The sequence below is a fragment of the Lepisosteus platostomus genome, chromosome 20, assembly GCF_059453375.1.
Source record: "Lepisosteus platostomus isolate fLepPlt1 chromosome 20, fLepPlt1.hap1, whole genome shotgun sequence".
Taxonomy (NCBI): Eukaryota; Metazoa; Chordata; class Actinopteri; order Semionotiformes; family Lepisosteidae; genus Lepisosteus; species Lepisosteus platostomus.
Window position 1 is genome coordinate 13178397 of NC_142630.1, and position 21160 is coordinate 13199556.

The 21160-nt window shown below is 43.2% G+C and overlaps 1 protein-coding gene and 1 long non-coding RNA gene across 4 annotated transcripts in view; one reads left to right on the forward strand and one right to left on the reverse strand.

Moving 5' to 3' along the window:
- Positions 1 to 21160, reverse strand: part of ccdc102a (coiled-coil domain containing 102A) — a 63769-nt gene extending 42609 nt beyond the window's left edge. The window contains exon 1 of one of the 3 annotated variants that reach the window (XM_088613534.1): positions 21014 to 21160. Coding sequence is in view for 1 of the 3 variants with exons in the window: in XM_088613533.1 (XP_088469659.1) it covers positions 9246 to 9263 (18 nt within the window). In the remaining 2 variants the exon portion in view is untranslated. Of the gene's footprint in view, positions 1 to 9245; positions 9338 to 9718; positions 9859 to 21013 lie in introns of those variants that run through there. The other 2 variants (XM_088613535.1, XM_088613533.1) reach the window with 2 other exon arrangements.
- Positions 18257 to 21008, forward strand: LOC148644527 (uncharacterized). Its single transcript, XR_015928628.1, has 2 exons — positions 18257 to 18976; positions 20444 to 21008. It is a non-coding gene; the product is annotated as an uncharacterized LOC148644527 (long non-coding RNA).

Here is a 21160-nt window from a genome sequence, read left to right on the forward strand (position 1 = left end):
CAGTAGTTTCATGGTGTTCACGAGTAACACCATGATGAACGTCTGCAGACACTTCTCCTCATCCTCTTCCCCAAAAGACATTTTCGAAGTCAAACAGCACAGTTCTCTTAAGGTCAGAAGCTCAAAATGCTCCACTATTGCAATTCTGCAAGGTTTGAAAAGTGGATGTAGTTCACATAAAGTACTTAATCAATCCTCATTCAAAACCCAAACAATCCTCACTCCAAAAACAATGATTCCTTTAACAGATATACTGTAACTGGTCCATCATGGCCTAAACATCCTGTTCTTTTTTGTTGTAATGGCTTAATAAACATCTCCTTCTTAAAGATACGAATTTTAAGTTACAATTTTATGAAACTCCTTTGCCCCTTTCAATAAGAACTAAAGACAACTTTAAGAGTTTTATTCACATTTTCACAAGCCAGAATAAGCCTGATCGCAGCTGCGATGTGTAAACCAGAGATCTCTCCAAATTCCCTGCCAGAAGCCTGTTTTATTTCTGGCTAACAACACTAAGGTCTATACTATGAAAGCTATATAAACCTATTCCAACTCCAGAGAACTATAAAGCAATGGTTCCTAAGCTTGGTCCTAATGGAATACTGTGTCTGCTGGTTTTCATTCCAACTGAGCTCTAGCTCAATCTCCATTGCTAACTGACAACTTAATTAACCTGTTTGTTTGTTTAGACTTTTATTTAACTTGTTTATTTGATCACCCTGAGTGTCAGAAATACCTCGCTTCAACACCACAGTTTCCAACACCTTCAGCAGACAGAACTTTACACAGTCTTCTCAACTCTGCCTTTGCCATTGTTTCAGAATAAAAACCTCCTACTAGTTAATGAATAGAGGGTGACCGACTTTGTTGTCTGTAGCGGAGGTTTAGCTTATAGTCAGGAAGTTGAACTGCACACCCATTGGATAAACCTACACAACAAGAGATTAAAACCTAAATACGAGAATCAGTGAAAAGATTTGCCTTAAAGATATTGCACACTGATATCTGAAAATAATAATAAATAATAAAAAATAATAGTTGAATGCAATATATAGTTTATGTATGAATATGGAAGAAGCCATTCTGTGTGGCTGAAGATCTACTACAATTTCATTACTAATTACCAAACAGGGTAGATGCACTACGGGGCCTCTTCTTGTTGTTAATCATTTTTTCTCAAAATATATGGTGAGGACAAAAAGCAAAGGGGGGTAAAACTATTTCCTACAAGAGCAGATTTAAACCCTTAATCACCAAAATGCAGGGGATGGCAGGCAATCCTAAGGGCCTTACCTATACAAGAAAATTACCCTTTTGGTGTAAATGATTAAGGAGTAATCGCATTTGCCACTGTGAGATCTATGAAAGAAGCAGTTCACTTTTAATTTTCATCAAAAGCCTTCATCATGCCCATTTTTTCATTACCTAATCAAATATTCCTGCTCGTAAAAGGAAAGAAATGTTTGGGGAATTAATTCACCGCATGACTGAACAACAAGTCTTATATCTCTGCTTCAAGGGGGCTTTTGATTAGTCCTTCTGAAAAATTGCCAATGCTAAACAAAGCCATTTGATGTGCAGTGCCTCAGATAAGGTACTTTTTTAGATTTTACAAATACAGCATTAATTAAAAAAATTCAGAACAACTGCACATATTAAAGGTGCTGGTTCCAGACATAGCTTATTCTGACCTCCTACTTCTTTAATTTAGGGACCCCCTGTAAATGCTGGGGCAACTCTAAAACAGATTTCCAAATATCAGAGCTTTCCCGGGTTTCATGGTTTGCTTAAAGGATAAATGACATAGATCGGAATGAAGATGAATGTCGCAGCGAGGTATCCATAGTGTGCGCAGTGTCATGAACGCTGAACTGAAAGTCTAACCTTGCTTCCTCAGGCTCGTGGCTTGTGAAGGGGTGCACTCTCAACGTGCTGACTCGTGTTTGTCTTGCACCTTGTGTGCACACCGGCTCTCTGGCCGCAACACCAGAAAAAGCAAATGGCTTCCTGTTATAGCAGGCACAGCACTCCATGAGCGACCTGCAAACAGGCAAACTCAACAAGCCCCTGTGAAAAATCTTCATGAATTGGAATCTACGAGGTTAGGGCACGGACAACAGTGTGCCAAGCGAGAAAAGTCAGATGAAAATCTTTTTTTATAAAGGCCTCCTCACAATTCACACACTTTTGAGGGGATAAAAGAGAATCCACTGTTTGGTGATGCAGTACATCGGGCTGAAGTACAAACCAAGAGAATTCCCCCTGTTTATATAATCTCTAGCACTTAAAGGCAAGGGCATTGGGCAATGGTTAAGACTCTGGACTGCTAACTGGAAGGTTAACTTTGCAACCTTTGAACAAGGTACCTCACGCACCTTGTGCCAGTAAAACACCCAGCTGTATAAACGGGCACAAATGTTGCTTTGGAGAAAAGCGTCCGTCAAATAAGCTCATAACGTGTCCAAAAGCGTAGGCCCTGCACTGGATAATAGCAAAACGTTTTTATTTTGTGCCACCATTGACTCTGCCACTAAGTTTCATAACCAAATCCATATGGAGGTGTTGGGCGCTTCTATCCCTCAAGCGCACCGTTTTTTTTAATGTGTGTACTTAAGACCGGCTGTAAGAATCGCTTCTTTTTCTCACCACTGCGGCTGCGGACTTAAGACTCTCAAGCCGCACTGTGGTTCCGAAAACGGGATGTGTAGATTTTAAGAACAAATGCGCTCAAACTCCCATCTTCCACCCGCCCCACCTTCTCAATCGAAATAAACACAAGCACACACAAGCTTAATAATGAAGTCTTCCATCTGTGGTCCAGACTTTTTCCTGTTTCCGTTCTCCCCTGGCGTGGAGAGGGGGGAGACAGGAACAACATGCAGCAACAAGAAATAAAATCACCAAACCGTCTCTTTCTGCAGCGTAAGAGGGGAGAGAAGGACACAAGGGATGAAGGACTAAAGAAAAGGGAAGTAAAAATGTAATTAATGGAATTCCTTCCTCTGTCATACTGAAAGCACCAACAGAGGAGAGGGCAGGAGGAAGGGGCACCATGAAATAAGAGAGCTAATTACAGAAGCACTTCTGCTTCAGAGGGGATATAAACCCTCTAGATTTGAAATCCCAGCGAGATGGGGGTAGGGAAGGTCACAGACATTCAGCACCATGGACCCTGCCTCACAACACACCTTGGACCCTGCCTCACAAATATTTAGGCTACAGTTCGTAATAAAGATGCTATCAGCTCTGCACTCCCCTCCATACCCCTCTTTGGTCAAACTCACAGCTGCGCCGGATATTACCAGTTGCTCCGCAGGTAAAACGAAAAATAAAAAAAGGTTTTGTTCTTTTTTTTGTGTTTTAACAAGGACACTTTTTGGTCTGTGGGCTGCGGTTGTCTGTTGCCAGCTTTTCTTGGACTTTAACGCAGCTCTGTGCTTCACAGTTAAGGCGTGGAAAAATGATTAAGCAACAGCACCGCAACTTCTAGATTAAAGCATCCTTTGCAAATCGTGGCTGTGTGAACATTACTGCAGAAAGTTCAAGAAAATAAAACACGCCTGTAATCTAAACATGCAGGACTCTGAACATCTTAACAATTCTCACAAACTACTGAGAAGGCTCTGGTGCAAAACAGACACTACGTTTGACAACTTTTTATCCACCATGAAGGCTGCTGCAAAATATAAATGATGTCTATTTCATTATCAAAAAGGAAAAAATGTCCATTTAATACAGAAAAACACCAGCAAATGAAGCACTGCAATAAAGAGAGCATCATTAAGTGGTTTTACTTATTTTCTTAAACACCACCAGGGGAAGCAGCTGACAGGCATTCTCTTCTGTTTTTATAGCTTCTCACATTGAATGTAATTTAAGTTAATGCATGACTTTGCACGTACAGTTTGCACAGACCGACAAGAAGGAAGGAAGATTAATAGACAAATTACAGCAAGGTCACTGCAATGCCACGGTCACCTAAAACAAGACAGTTCAAGATTCCACACTTAACAGAGCTCACAAAGCAGACTTTTACAGAAGCGAGGGTGAGCATCAGAGACAAAGGGGAAATAAGACAGACAGATTCGGGTTGAACAATTTGTTTAAACAGGGATCAATCAGGCTGCCCACACGATAAATTCTTTTTTTTATATATACTGTATATATAAATGGAGAGCCGAAGAAAAACTGAGATGTGGAAAAGCCGAGAGCGAGGCAAGAAAAGAAATGTGTTCCGAATCTCCTGATGGATTTCCGTTCCAAGACAGCGGTATCACGGTCGAGCGCATTCAGAATTGAAAGATTAAAAATAGCTGTTTTTCACGAGGGAATTTCCTTCCGATATTCAATCCATCTGGAGAAATCTGGACAGACTGTGGTGCCAATCAAGGAGCAACCGGAAAAACTGGGCTCAGTCTTCCCTAGCCAGGAGCATTGTCTGGGTGACCACAAAGGCACCAGCCCCCAAATGAGAGAATTGTTTCAGCCCTCACAGACAGCTCAGTCAACTGGCAACGTGGCAAGCCCACACATAAGAAATGTGCAAGAGGCCTCTTTTATTTAAAAGGCTATCTCAGTTCAGACTGACTGTATTACAGGCAGCTCCTCACCCAATGATGTAGCTGAAAGCTCCAGTCCCTGTATTGCAACAGAGAAAATGAACTGCAGCACAGCTCCTGATTAGCAACACATGGCCACGATGTGAAAAATCGTTACACATTTATATCAGTGTTATTTTTTGCTGTGGGTCGGAGTTGAGAGACTAAAGTATTACACACATGGCGGAAAATAAATGCCACAAAATTTAAACTTCAGAAATTCCACAAAGAAACTGAAATCATCACGGGCAGCTACAAACGTTATGAAACTGCTGCAGAGACCAGCTGCTCCAGGAGCGCTATGTACTTTTTAACAGTTCAGATTCAAGGAATTAAGGATGCATAACGACACTGTGTGATGAGGACAGAACAGATCTCTGGAACTGGGAAAACTCCTCGAAGGTATTTTGCAGCAGCAGATTGTAAAGAGTGGAGTTTTTAAACATGCTTTATACTGATTACAAAGAGTGCTTTTCTATTAGAGGGCATTGGGAGGAAAAAATAAAAGAGAAGAGGCAACCTCAAGATCATGTTTCAGTTGTGTTTTGACTCTTGCGCTAGTCTGTGGTACAAACCTCAGTCGCACAGAAAAACGAGTAGCTGATTCTTTTCCTTCCTTTCCAAAAAAAGCAAGTCTGCTAGTTTCTCACCAGTCACTGCCTCGCAACTTAAAAAGTGCCAGTTCCAGCCAAAGCTCACAGGTTTGCAGAGAGACTGGCCTTTTTTCCCCTTTTTTATACTGCAATGCATTGCCACATGGCAGAAAAAAACTTAAAATTTCATTCGCTACAGCATAGAGCATGACAATCTCAAGATCCTGTGAACGTTTATTTATGTTGACTTGTTCAGTACTGAAAGCCAAATAACATCCTGGCAGTTGCAAGTGGGCAAAGACCTGATCTCCTCTGAGCGAAGGGTATCAAAATAACCTTTCCAAAGCCCTGCGTAAAAATCTCGTGCCATATCTAACTTCACAAGAACTGCTCAATCAATCAAAACGTCTAAATGGCGAACCATTGACTATGATACAATACAAAGTTGTGAGCTGTTTGAAGACAAACAGTCCCAAGGCATGTTATACACCCTGTGCTTTGTACACTCCCATCTTGCAGCTGGTAACAGCTGTGTTGTGCAATGATAAGGGTCCGTCCCTGAAGGGGAGACTACAGGGAGTGAAGAATGCACAGGGCGATAGTCAGATAAGAGGCAGAGCAGGAGGTCAGCTCGGGTCACTGCAGGCCAATGGTGAGGGCTGAAGTAGCTCCAAAGCTATACGGACTCCACCCTGACCAGGAGCCCACTGCACATCTGTTTGGATATCAAAGGGTGTCTAATGTGAAGCACCACTCAATAGCAAGAGACTAAACCAACAGCCGTTCAGTGAAGAAGAGAGAAAGCAAGAGGAATGGGTAGGAAGAAGGAACGAGAAGCAGTTTTTAAGGAGCAGTAAGGGAGGTGTGGAAAATAACGCCAAGCAAGGCAACTAGTCCTATAATGTGCTAGTGCAACAGGGCTCTGTGGCACTAAGGTGGCTGTAAAAGTGACATCGTCACACTTCAACCCAAAACCTTGTCAAATCCTCCCATGACTAAGAACTTAGTCTTTTAGAATAGATGACTTCTCCACTTTTTTCAAGTCTGCAGGCAACTGCGATCGAATCCCAGCAAGAACAGATCCGCACTTCTCACAGTACTGCATTCCTGAACTGCACTCTGTATCCTAAAACAAGCCGCTCTGTCTATGTACACAGTGACCAAAGTATTTTAAAGCACCTGTCCCATGAGTTTTCTCTCATGGCAGCAGCTAACACACAGCTGGTTTCACCCGTCGCTGGACAGAGCAATCACTAGCTTACAATCCTACTGAAAACCGGTGGACACGCAGTCCAACCCTACACCCCACTTCCCTCATCACAACCTCAGCTGAAGACGTCCTTGCTAGTTGAACGCAATGGGACCGACACGCAAATACTTCAATGAATACGACAAGCCACAATTGAGCTAGTAGTCCCGAAATGTTATTCAGTCGGGGTCCCAATATTTTACCAAATAAAAGTAGGCACAGTTTATCTGTTGAAATAGCCCAAGTTCAGACTCACACCTGAAGAAGGCTCCACAGCCGAAACGGTGTGTTTTTTCTCTCTTTTTTCAGCATGGAATAAACCTATTACTTGTTCCTTTGCAGCCTACGCATGCCGATGCAGCTACCCACCAGAACTACTAAGTTCAGACTTGGCTTGTTAGGATCACAGCGAGTTCCAAACAGGCAGACGCAGGTCTGTTTGAGCCGAGAGGACAAACAACAGATTATCCCATTCTTTGGACTCAAGAACGGCTCTAGCAGAGCAGCCAGGACTATGACAGCCAACAGGCTATCAAATTTCTAGCGTTCATTTGGATGCTGAAAGCAGAATAATTCATCACAAGAAAAAGGAAAAAAGAACATAAAGCCCTGACTATAACAGGGGGCTGTAAAAGAGCAGGTGCAAGCTCTAATGGGCTGCTTCGTAATGATAGGGTTGCAAAAGGTTCTGTTAAACCCATCAGCACACCCTCATCCCACGGCTGGGTCTTTGCTGGTGAATGGGAATGGCATGCTGGTCTGCATGAACAGTCAGACACAGGATCCAGGAGAGGAGTGGGAGAAACAGTAAAACAAGAGGGGGGGGGCTCAGAGGAAATGAAAAGGGCTGTTCAGTAGGACAGAGAAAGCTTGCAGAGGTAGAGAGACAGGAAACAGTGCGAGGGAGAGACAGTGAAGAGAGGGCCACTTCCTGTGACAGTGCTCAGGGTTACTGTGATCCCTGCCATCTGGGAAGACCTGTCAAAACCCAGCCATACATTTTCCAGGCCCAAAGAGAAAGAATGTCTTAATTTACAAACAGAGCCCAAAGAACTGGACTATGGGCTCTTTCTACACTAGTTAATTTCACTTACTTGCATCTGAAGGAAAGACAAAACGTGCCAAAGACTGACTGCTGTCAGAATGACAATCAAATCCATTTAATTGATTTTCCAGCTATAGAACACCACAGGCTTCACTCAAGCCTTTTCATTCTGCTACTTTTGATATAGAATTTGCTGACAGTGGACCTAACAGATATTCTCGTGATCTGAATGTGCAGCCTACAGTATTTGCATTTCCTGGTTGTTTGAAAAAAAAACAACAACAAAGGACCACCTAGGAAAATGCAGATGAGAGGTGAATCCTTTGAAGGGTGAACACAGAATAAAACTGTTTTCTCGGAGGGTCCCTCGGATCTCACTTGAACACGCACCAGACACGGGCAGCGCCAGGGGGCCGGAATGACATCTTTATGGGAGCCGAGCCACAGTACCAGCTGAACTGGAGCCAAGGTCCTGGCACTGTCTGGCTTTCATTCTGCGGGAGCCAGAAGCCATCGCTCGGGCAAGCAGAAGGTGAGACGAGAAGAGAGGCAAGAGGGGAAATTCTGGGATTTAAAAGAGGAGGAGGGGGAGGGAGTCCAGCAGGAGGGAGGGAGAGGCAGATCTCCTTGTGGGCCCAGCAGATGGCAGAGGCGATGGCTCTATTGATAAAGGCCCGGCTCGGTAAATCAGGCAGCACAGAGGTTATTTACAGCTGGAGGGTCAGCCAATAACCCCTGCCTCCCGCCCAGCTCCGAAACTCCCACCACGCCGCAGCCCGGTAGCGGATTTACAGTGTGCTCTCTCCGTCCTCACGGATGGGCACCTACCCCATCTCTCCACAGGAAATCCCCCGCACGCGAGTCCATTCCGGCCTGCAGGATAATACTCTGTTCTTTACCGGCTCAGTTAAGAACCTCCGAACCCCGGTTGTGAGCACTTTTCTTACTTTTTACAATACAGTCTACTTTATAGTGTAAAAAACAATGGCTGGTTTTCCTTTAGAGAACTTACTACTGTCCGAAACAATTAAGCACTCCAAGTTTATTAATAACGGAAACACTAAGTTAAAAGAAATACTTAAAATGCATGTTGCAAATAATGAAGTCTTGTTAATAAGCTTAATAAGTGAATAAGCTGCAGTCTTGCTAAAAGAACACACAAAAACTACCCTCTGTACACACTACAAATACTTGCGTTTGCAGATCAAAGGAAATATCAGAAAATACTTGCAACACATGGTTTTATGAAAAAGAAGATCAGATGAACAGGGGATAAGAAATTGATGAGACGAGTTATGCAAGCAGTGAATATCTTACTACCCTTCAATTCACCACAGCCATTTCTTCAAATTAAAATCAGATCGGATTCTAAGCCCAGTGTGTAGAATGCACAATAAATCAACCTTCAGGGTGTGTCTACATGTGAACTGGCCACATGTGAACACAGTGTTAAATGAAAGATTCCATTTGTTTGGGGAACCACGGTTCCAAATTAAAGCAATTCTCAAATTAAACCAAAACAGACCCAGTTATGCTATGGCGCTAGGTGGCCTTGAAATGGCATGAACACAGCAAATTAGTACCAGCTGCTGAAATAATAAAATAACAACCCAGGAGTAAGTTCAGTAATTAAGAAAAAGACAACACTGAGCCCACAGCTTTTCTGCAAAATGATCCTCTCTGCAACAACCCAAATGAAATCTGTTCTCTGGTGGAATTCAAATAGCACTTCAGAAGATAAAACACAAGTCAATTACCTGCCGAAAAGAAAACATTTATCTGCGTGTAAATAGGTGAGAGGCTATCCTTGTTGTATCTCCGTAAAGCACAAAACAGAAAAAGTCTTGACCTTCTTTTAATCAAGCAGTTATTGCTTTTATATCTGCACTGTCATCCCGTATTAGGATGCTTAAAATAGCTGTGACTCAGTTCTGTAGCTTCAGCATGATAAGGTGTGCTAAATCCTATTGCAGCTTGTTCGTGCACAGGGACACGAGTGCTCACATTATCACATTAAGGCATGTCAGCCATGGCCCGCCAAGCCACACTGCTTTAGTGGACTTCCTATACAGAGAGAAACTTGTTTTTTTCTTGACTCACAGTGATTGCCAAGCCGAAAACCTTTGGAGCAGGGCTGAGGACAAAGAAAGACTGCCTGAAAGTAGAAACATCTGAAACTAAACATCTTCTCCCCCCTACCAACAACAGAAAAGTCATTTTTCCATCTTACCTGGTTCGTGCTGATAAGCTCTCTACTCCTGCTGTGTCCTCCCCCGTCTCAAAGTGCCCGAGCAGGTGCTTCGAGTCAGAGCTCCGTTTGTGACAAATCCCCTCCTTCCCTTCTTCTCCCCGTCTCTGTCCAATCTCAGGCCTTCCTGACCCCAGCCCATAAACCAGCTCCACACTGGGGCAATAAACTCTTTGAGGAGAACATCTGCTGAAGGGGCTTCCTTCCCAGCACCAGTGTATGAACGCCTCCACAGCCGATCCAGCTCCCTCTGAGCGTCAGTCTTTCTGCCGCAGCTTGTCTCTGGCTGGCTCCTTCTCCCACTTTTCCAGGGCACCCCAACCCCCCCCTTAATTCCCTGAATATAGGCAATAAAAATCCCACAATGAACACTGTTGCCTTACGCCTCCCACCCATCCACTTCTGAGGAGCGAAGACAAACACGACAGTTTATTGAGAGTGTATGCATGCAATAAAGAAGTCAGATTGCCACCACAGGCCCATGCTTTAAAAATAGCTGAAACAAAAACAAAGGCTACTTTTTTTGGACCCTGGAGTTTTGAAATAGTGCTCCTTTATGAAAGAAAATATTATCTGGCAAAGAAGACGGCAACAGCTACAGGCCTACATAAAAAGAGGGTGTGAAAACCACGAAATCACTACCCGTGCTGGTGAAAAAATAATGTGTGTGAAGCTGCACTGCACTGGGGCTTAACAGCTTATAGGACTGTGTAGTTCTTGGAAAAATGCTTCATTCTTCCATATGAATCGGCAGATAGGCTCCTCGGAAAACACAGTCCTTCTCCTGCTTTCTGAATCAAAGAGCACTGACAGCTGCTGTGTTCAGACAGCCTTATGGGAGCCATGGTTTTCATCAGACAAACCGAATATGCTGTGAGCCTGACCAGTTGTACCCGGTCTTGGGGCTGCAGAAAGGCATCAGGAAAAGGCAAGGCTGTCGACTTTAAAACGGCACTGGGAACTTTTTCTTCAAAGACATTTTAATCCGCTGAGCTTCAGAAGTGACCTATCCCTTCTAAATGCAAGACATTCACCCAGCTATCAAGAAAATGACAATCTGTTTTTGCAGCTGACACCCTGACATTTTATTGAACAGACATGACAGGGGTGAGTTTATTATGCTGATTAATGTTTTTCATTAAGAGGGCCGATCAGCAGGGGTTCTACTGTGAAAGGCACAGGCTAACAGCTAAAATTGATCACCAAGTAGAGTTCTGCAGCGTCACACTAGGATCATGGAGTGACACTCAGTGAGGTGTTGTAACTCATGCTCTCCCAGATCGTGGCCTATTATTGACAGACTCTGACAGCAAGAAGTGGTGCACTTGCTTAGTCCAGACTCTAATCAGATGGCACAAAGGCTCTGTTTTCTGTCCCCTGGCACTATTTATTGGGTATTGATCCCTTTCTGGATTTTAATTTACATCAGTTTTAACATTCAACTGGTTCAATTACCTCAGCACCTGTGTCCAATCAGCTCTCACACTAATGATGTGATTTAGTCCTTAAGTCACTCATGGTCTTGAGTCATGAGCGATAGGTTAATCAAAATGATCCCAAAAATCAAAAATCTCAAATTTGATAAGGGCATTTCATCAAATGCTGTGCCCTATTTTTCCTAAAAACCAAACATTTAGGAACTGAGCGATAAGTTTCTTCCGATGCCCAGTTTGTGTTTAATTGAGAAAACAATCCCATTCCTATACTTGTAGAACTGCAGGGAAGCCCCTGCTGTAACTGTAAAACCATTAAAGCCCCAAACAAAGCCAGTAAATGAACTGCAAAGGATAATGTGTGAATATCCGACTGCAGCTTTGGTCTCCTTAGCAGGAGAAGAAAGGGCTCGAACCCATACATGCTGTACAGTAGGTTAGACTTTGTTAATTCCTTACAACAAACTCCCAATCTAAACATCCATGGAGTTTGGTCATGTCACCTTTTTTTCTTCCACTAAGTGAAAGCTGAAATCCACAGTCTCTTCTTCAGGAAGCGCTTCAATTTTCGCTTACAGTATTTGGGAGGTTGGGTAAATTTAGCCAGGAACAGGTACTCACACAAATCAGAAGTGTCCTCCTCTACCACTCCAAACAGCATACTGAAAGGAAGGAAGGGATTGCTCTTCCTGACAGCCTTACTCTTGCTCTTGCTCTTCAGGGATTCTGTAGGAACACTGCCTAGGCAGAGCCAGAGAGCACCAGGACCCTGGACAGTATCAAAAGTGTCACCATTTACCTGCGCATCCTACCCACAGTGAAGAGAGACAGTACCCTTTATCTTTTACAAGATTACTAACAGTCTAAGTACATCCACAGATTCTAACGTAAAGACAATAGACAAGACAGAATCCACAGCATTATTACAATATCAAAAAAGCCTGTGAATTAGAAAAATCTACAGTATGCTTAACAACTGTATGTCAAATTGCCACTCAAACACAGTTTTCATCTCCAAGCACTACTGTTAATAAAGATCCATTTCTGTATCCGCTCCAGGGCTATATCATGCCCTGTGCTTTTAAACACAGAGTCTTAAACCACCAGAGGAAAAAGGAGCTGTGGGTTGACAAAAAGAAAGTTAAAACACTAAAAGCCCACTGTTAAATTACAGCATCAGGACATTTGTAGTTTGCTTCAGGGAAGAAATCTATAGAAGCACAATGCTCACTAAGCAAGCTGCACCTCTACGGTATTAATAGACATTATTTATTCATTAGCAGACACTGATACAGTTCTACAATTTCAGCATATGCGGCGTACTGTCAAGCAACTGGTACAACTTTGGTGCAGCAGCTTCTCCTCTCTGCAGACCAGTCTCTGCAAAATAAATGCCCTGACCTCAGGCCAAAAGGTCATGTTGTATAGTTTCATTAGAGCAGAGGGTGCAGTGTGGACAGGTTGCATCCAAGCCATTCTTTGGCTCTTAAATGGCTTTAACAAGGAAATAAGTGTCCTTTATGGGGGTCCAGTGAGTAAGAGGCCATCTGGTCCTTATGTAAGCCTTTTACCAGTCAAGCAAGTTGACAGAAGGGTTCAGCCTCTCTCAGCTGGAGCTCCTACAGAGGCTGTGCATCTTCAGGTCTTTAATATCCCTATTAAAGAGGATCTGGGTGACGGACACATGTTAATCGACCCCGCCCACGAGGAGACGTACACACTGCTGACCCGCCTCTTGGCCAGCAGCAGCAGCCTTGCAGTTAAGAAGCTCTGGCATGGAGAAACCCCCTTCGAACAAGATTTCTGCAGTCTAGCCACCAAGAGAGAGCGCGTCATGACACGGCTTATGTCATACTTTAAAATGCAGGCATTCCCATTTCTGAAAAAAAAATGCCACTGGGCAGATGTCTTATTCCTTCCTCTGCAATAAACTATAATAAGCACTAAAAGCCGCAGCAGGTTTCCAATATCATCTCTTCAACCTGCACCACCACCAGCAATGATCTTTTTTTTTAGATGTGCGCTATGATTGTCATTTTTAATAAACAAAGGTGACCACAGAAAAAAAGTAAAATGCTGCAAAATCAAAACGCTGTTTTCTAAGACTCCATCCCTGAACAGTAATTGCAGGCGAACACAGAATGCACTCTCTCCCCCGAACTATTTTGGGAAGGCAAAAAAAAAGGCGGACAGAACAAATCCACAAACCCCGCACATGGCAGGCATCAGCTCTGGCAAAGCACTGACACAGAGCACTGACAACGCCTGCTGGTTTCGTCTGCCTTTGAATGGGGCTGCTGAGCACACAGCTTTCGCCCTGAATTGGTCGTTCTTATTGCATCTGTGGAAACAGAGCTATTTCCCCCACTCGTTTCTACATGTGAAAAAGACGTCTGCAGACTCACAATGCAGAAATGCTTCACCGGGTGCAAACCTGTACTCACGGAGGACCAGAGAAGAGGTCAGCTTGTATTAAAGATTTTTAAAGGAATGTCAATGGATCCACAACTCACAGAAGCTGAAGACATTTTGAAGCTCTTTCAGTATTTATTCACTACTCTGTATAAACAAACAGGTCCTTATATAGCATCTGTATCCATCCGAATGAATATGGCCATTGCAGCATTTAAAGTTTTGGAAAAAATAACTCAAAAGTAAGTGCTGCTCATACGGCTAATCGCTACATGCCCACTAAAATAATGGAAACCAATACATTGCAAAAAATGCCATGAATTGTACAGCAATGCATTAATCTAAACACTACATTGTTTGCCCCATAAAAATGAGCTGCATTCTGCAATTTGTCTTGCGACTAATAAAATCAGTGGCATCTGGAAGAGCTTAGGAAGTCGTCATCCCTGAACACTATGTGTTTAGTACATCTTAACTGACGTCAGGTTGAGAGAGTGTTAGGGCTGCACTGACCCTGATGAAGACGGAACAAAGGTCGTGGCCCCACAGTCCCGGCGCGATTCCCCCGAATCTCATCCGCAAAGGGATCCTGCTGATTCTGATTAAATTGCCACATGTTTCAGTCTGCCAGAGTGATTAAAGAGACGTTCCCCTCATGTAATGCTTACAGTATTTCCTGTTTTAACAAGAGGGCGAGTCGCCTTCGGGCTAAACCACAGAGGCCTGAGCAATACATTTTGCATTTTGATTGGGGGTTCGATCATCCTCTCAGCATCCTGTGCAGGAGGAGCTGTCGTCCTCGATTTCAAGAGCTCATCGTTGGTTTCGACGGAGACTCTGGATGGTGCCTGGTTTTACAGATGTCAGCCACTTGGATGCATTAACCAGGCATTAGAATCCTCAACAATTATTATCCAGCGTGGGCAATTGAGCAGAAAAGCCCCTAATTCTCACTGCCGGGGGGATACAGAGAGAGATCATGACATTAAGTGTTCTATATCCCCAGGAGGAGGAATTTATGGTCACAGTGCTGCCAAGACAAACCTCAGTGAGACCACTGTACAGTCTCGCAGGCTGACCAACATGATTCTCTCTGGTAAACCATTATTGGAACCTAAATGGATAATATGCATGTCAAGTGTGTTCTGTGCAGCCTCTGTCATCTGTGAAGAGGATTCAATGATCCCTTGCAAGAACCAATCTGTTCATTAATACCCTTAACAGTATTATCCTATTAATCAGGGCCTCCACAGTCTCCTGAGGGGAGACGACTAACACCAACAGAGTTTAGAGACATTTAACTGCACCAATTACATCTCATCACGATCACTCCCCATAGCATGTCATTAAAAAAGGTGGACATGTGCCAAAACAGATTTTGTTTGTCTTTTAACTGTACAGTGGTAGTGTGAAGAAAGCATTTCTAAATTAATGGAACTTTATCCAGCAGATGCAGTTTTGATGTGCTAAAAATCTTCTGAGACACTTGAATTGTCGTGACCACAGAAAGCTCACTCCCCTCTCGGCTGCCCAGCACACTGTCATCACTGAGGCCAATGTGAATTACCCAGCTGATAGAAAACACTGTCCAATCTGGAGTCCATTAAGAGCACAGAGGCTCAAAGCACTCAGTGCAAAGAAAGTCTGGGAAACACCCAAGGGACAGTTAATCGCTTTGCTCCTCCACTGCAGTACAGTACTACAAGACCCAACAAAAGACCTTTTTTAATAATCAAGTCATTGATATACTGCTCTTTTCAAATCAACCCACAAACAAACTGCACATCTGCTCTTTGCCTTACAGTAAGGAAATGGCCATTCACAACAGGGGCTGTCCCTCATTACTGCCATTGCTCGTCCTGTTGTTTGTGCTGTTGCCCACAGCCAGAATTGTTTTCCAGGTTTGGAGGTCTGGGGTTCCTGGACTGCCCCCACAACCGCTCCCACATTTCCCGCAGTCCCACCTCACAATTCCACTTTCCACTGCTCCCACTGAGGATCCGGTTTCCAAAAAGCACACAGAGTGTTTTATTACTGTCCCAGAATCCCAGGAGCCAAATTAGATTCTTGCTCCACAACAGCACAAAACTGGAGAGATGTGCCATATTTTATAAAATAGAACTAACCTGGCAGTTCAGGTTAAAAAAGGTCTATACATAGACATTACACTAAGAGGCTTTGACTAGCTGGGGTTTAATAATGAGATAAATTGTGGCATCTTACATAGCTTATTTTACTGCTGTCTCCATAGCATTTTTCAAAATCAGAAATATTTTATGACGCACGTTTTATTACAAGTTTTGGACTGTAGATGCTTTAAGAATGGTAAGTGGGATTTAACCTCCAAGCTATTTTGTAAAACACAATCGCATTCCTTTTCACAATGAAGGATGCCATTTGTCAGATGCATCACAAATCATCTCTCTTCCAGCTTTCCGAATCAAATTCGATCACCTGCTGTGACTCCGTTTCTTGTCAAGAGCAACCCTGGCTGTTGTGTGTCCCTTCTCGGAGTTCACGCCAAATTTGAATTCCTTTCACCACACAACAGCAAGGGATGTAGAAACTGACATTTATTCCGAAAGAAAAAAACAGACAAGAATCAATCACTGCGAAAATCGGCGTTGTGCTTCAGTGACTTTATCCTGTCATGCATTCCAACAATCTCTAGTAGGAACATCCTTGACAAACATTTCACAAGCCCTGTTTCTCCAAATCTTCTTTCTTAACTTTTGAACATAGTATCTCCGCTCTTACAGACATAAATAATCTCAACAAAAAATACGGCTTTTGAAAAGATTAAGACATTAAGGCCAGACAACGTACAAATACATTTCTGGGTACCCAGACCGGGTTCTGCAAGGAATGAGCGACAAAATCTGCTGTTACCAAGTGTGGACCACTTTACTCCGTCACAAATTTACTGATCACCAGTACAAGGAGGTAAAAAGCCCAACATGACAACCTGCTCTAAAATCTTCAAACAGCTACCTGTATAGGTCCCTTATACTGATATACCAGAAACTTGAAAATGCACTTTTAAGACAGTCACCTCTGTTAGATCATAAAAACCAGTCAGTGGGCTTAATATCCTCTTCAGCACTGTGTATCTGGGAGTCATTAGAACTTGGTCCTGGATTTAGCAATCAGAAATGTGTCCATCTGCGAGTTCAATTACCCACCAAGGAGAGTCACTGAAGTCAACCTTCCAAGCCTGTTACTAAGCACCACTAAAGCGCAAAAGAGTGTTTCAGGAATCTACCACATTAGTGAGTTGCTAAGTAATTAGATGAGTTCTGTTTAATTCCCCTAATCTAAAAAGCATGCCTTCTACTGATCTAGCTCTCCATGCCACTGCTTCTGAGAATGTATCTGTGCCTCAGCAGCAGCTCATCTGAACAAAACTCCAAAGTCACACTGAAATGTGAAGGGGGGCTTGAAGCACTTTCCATCGGTAGGACCGATGGAGGCTCTGAAAACTACACAGAAAGTCACAGAGGCTGGTCAAAGCGATCGCACTGCTTTCCTTCACTGAAGTTTCAATTACAGGCAAACCAGGCATGATGGCCCAGAAGCACCAGGTCACAGAACTCAATCAAGAATGTTCGGGTTACTTAAACATTTTTGCTTTTGTAATTTAAAAGTAACAGGCTTCGCCAGCTTTCTCGCTCAAAGCGCAGTTGTTTTTTTTATATATATTTCTGCCTTAAGTCCTTCATCGACTTCTGTTCAGAGACAAAGTCACAAGGAAAACAAAAAAAAATGCCTTTTTATTTTTAAAAATGGAGAGACTGTGCACAAAGGAATCAGAAGCCTCTCGGCGATGAAGGTGCACAGAAACACTGAATTGGACACCTATTTCCTAGCAACGCCCTCAGCTGTGTCTCCTGTGAGCAACCTACCACTGACTGAGATTAGAGTCCAGCTAGGACTTACTTGTAACGCGTACAGAGGGATTTAGCATAACACCTAAGCCAACAAAATGCAATCAGAGTTTGGAATTCAACAGGATGGTTAATGAGTACAATCCAGGGATGCATTCGGGCCCATAATCTGGGCACAAGAGATAACTACAGTAGCAGAAACAATTTTAAATAGCCATGAAATCAATGTAAGCTTACATAACATGCACAGGCTACGATACTGGCATCTCTAAACTGTCCCTCTGTGCCCTGAGGTGGTCTGTCTGGTGCCTAATGAACGTAATGAATGTATGAGGAGCTCTGAGTTGCTGTGACACTTACCAGAGATAAGAGGATTCCTGCTAAAGGATATATGAATGTTGTATTATTACATATTCTTATTCTCTCCTACACTGATGTGCAATAGGACAGTTCGAAAAATCCTGTCATGTTTTGTATTAATTGTTTAATTGTAGGCTGATAAACGTACAAATTTAAAATATCCAAATCTCCAACAAATGACGCGATGTCCGTGCGCTCTGCAAATATGACAATTTCTCAGCTGTTTTGGGTTATTTTTGGAACGATTTGTGTTTTAGCCTAAAGAGGAAAAACAAATGATAAATGGGCTACAAAACTGCCTTCCCAGTCAAGTGTCGGCACACACCAGATGGATCATAATTCACTGGCCTACTCCCTCCAAAAACTCCATCGCCATAGCGACCACAGCGCGAATCATCATGAATCATCACAAGTATGCGAGTGGGGGCAAACCTCTCTTTTCGGCAGACACCTAATACAGGCAAACAGACACCTTTGTGCGATGTAGGACATTGCAATTGCACAAGGTGAGAGGGATGTAACAACCCCTATTTTTACATCAATCAAAAAAGCGGTCTAAAAAAAAGACATCAGTTTTTCCGTTATATTTTATTTTTTATGTGGGTATCCATGCAGTGCGAAGATAATGTTCAATATTCAAAGGTCACGTCACACTCTAGAGCTAAAGACACACTTGTAGCCATACAGTAGGTTATATCGTTCACAAAGTGCATTTCGGTGGGACACTATTTTGAAAACAAGGAAGGATAAACTATGACAATTCAATGACAAAAGAGAACTGACGACAATGTCATATCTTGATATCAGCTACACAACAACAGATGTAACTCACAAATTCAAAATCACATGACTAATTATGTGTTGTAATCACCCGTATGGTTGCAAGCAAGGTATTCATGCATGAAATGAGAGAATCATGGTTGGAGCTGGCACCTCCTCGCTCTCCATCAAACGAGAGGCCCAGAAGCAGGAAGAGGATATTCACCTCCGGTGTCCGCGCTTGAAGGAAACGCCACAGCAAGGCCCAGCAGGCAGCCCGATCGGACATGGCGCGCAGACCCAGGACGACGAAGAAGAGGGCTAGCGTACAGTGCCCAGAAAGCGCCTCCCGTCACTCGGAGAGGAACACAGCACAGCCTTTAACACTGCAGGTGAGAGGGACAGACCCCACCTCCTCCTCCGTTACTGGGCTTTTCTCTAAATGATCGGAGGACGGGCAGCAGAGGCGTGGACCGCGACAGGGAGAGTATATGGGAGGTGCTGTAGAGCAAGGGCTTCCAGATGTTCCACTTTTTTACCAAAAAAACTTGCTGGAAGAAAGTCGGACATCGTGCAAGCTAAAGTGGACAGTGCATTATTCTTTCCACCTATTATTTACAGCTTTGTTGCTCGCTGCAGGAATCTCCTTTCATTGCAGTAAATCAGGACGCAAGCTTTCCTTGACAATCCCGAGGAAGGTTATTTTGGAAAAAAAAAAACGGTTCAGAATGCTTCTCGTGGTCCGGCTCCAGAAATGGAAAATCTGAGGCTCAGCGTAACTTGATGAAAGTCACTGACCTCCTATTAACACCATTCTCTGTGCCAGGCTCTGGCATTGCACCTGGGTGCAAAGCTGATGGTTTCGGAGAAAACAGATGTTCGGTTTAGTGGGAGTTTACATGCTGTCAACAGCCAGTCAGCAGGCACTCTCCACATGACAGGTCCAACCGACAGCTTTCTTATGTACTTATGTACTTAACAGTTCTGGGGAACTGATCAAAGCTTCACAACACATCCAGCATCTTTACATTTCTGAGAATCTTGCCACAAACAGTGCACACACTACCACTATTATTAAGAAGAAATAAGGAAGATCTTTATGTATCTGAGTATTACTTTTAGAGGTAGTATTCATAATTACTCTCTTTATACACTGTAGTGCATTTCATTTGAAGGAACCCCAAAGCATTTTACACATGAGAGGGGACCCACTTCATATAAATCATGCTAATCATGCTAATAGTTTTGACTTGTAAAATACACACCGGCAAAAATTACATCTTGTAGAGAAAATCGATTTTCTCCAACTCTACTTTTGCTCAGTACTTTGAGCTAAAGTGCATTGAAGGAAGGGAATAAACATACATTTTCAATGAGGTCTTCCTCTTCCACAAAGCTCTCTTTTTTACGTAACTGAAAAGATGCATGATTAACACTTTAGAAATGAAAGGTGAAATACAGACCAAGGCAGTTACACAACATTCACTAGAAAGAAATCAAACTTTAGAGGCTAAGCCTGTTTCCTGCAGCAGCCCTCTGGCCTTCATAACTTCTCATTTGCAATATTATAAATGCATCCCTGACATAGAATAAAAAATAACACAAGATTAAATATATGAAGTTTGTGGATTGCTCTCTTGTTTGTGTTTAACGTACTGAGGTCCACTGATTCATAGCAACAGGAATGAGTTATCGTGCGGGAGTCTGGAGACAGACGGAGAGCGAATGTGGTTCACAAGCTCTTCCAAAAAAAAAAAGAAATACCATCGTGTTAAAGTTTCTGACAAGAATAAGCCCGCCTCTACCCCCGGACAAAAATGATTGGATATGACACCCCCGTCGTATATTTGTATTTCTAGTTTGCCATTGGACGGCACCACTACCCATCCTCAAGCTTCAAGTTTGGTCCCACCGTCCCCCGACTGGAAAAAGCGAGCAAAACGCCATGAAGCGACCTTTGACCTCTCAGAATTTACACGCGCGGGCCCCACAGCGCGCACCCTGAACGACTGCCTTCATAGATGTTTGCACGACTCCATAACACTCAGGCAAACCTCCGCACGGCAGAGAAAGCCGAGCAGGAATGAGAGGAACTGAATAAATATCCTGCCACTATACGGGGGGGAATGCCTTCAGCGTGGGTGATCCATGCCCGTGCATGAACTTCAGGATTAAAAAAAAGGAGTACAAATCACCATCAATGTATCTCAACACGTTGGCGTTTATCGCGCTGTATCTACAATCCCACATATTTCCCTTTGTGCAGCAACAAAGTATCTATACTGAAGTTAGATGGCAGTGCAAACGACTACAATGTATCCTTGCTAGCTCTCCAGTGTGGCCATTCGATAACGCTTGTTTTCAAATAAACATTTATATTATTAAACATACCCAGCCAAGGCATAATAAAAATATAAATATGCACCGACCTTGTAAACATGCAGCAGTGTCTCTGCGGTGTACGTGAGCGGATTTTGCCTGTTCTGTTATACGGCTCTTTCTCTTCGTTCTCCAATGTTTTTTTTTCTTCTCCAGCAGGAATTTCCTTAGGAAAGACAGCGAGAGGGAGGTGGGGC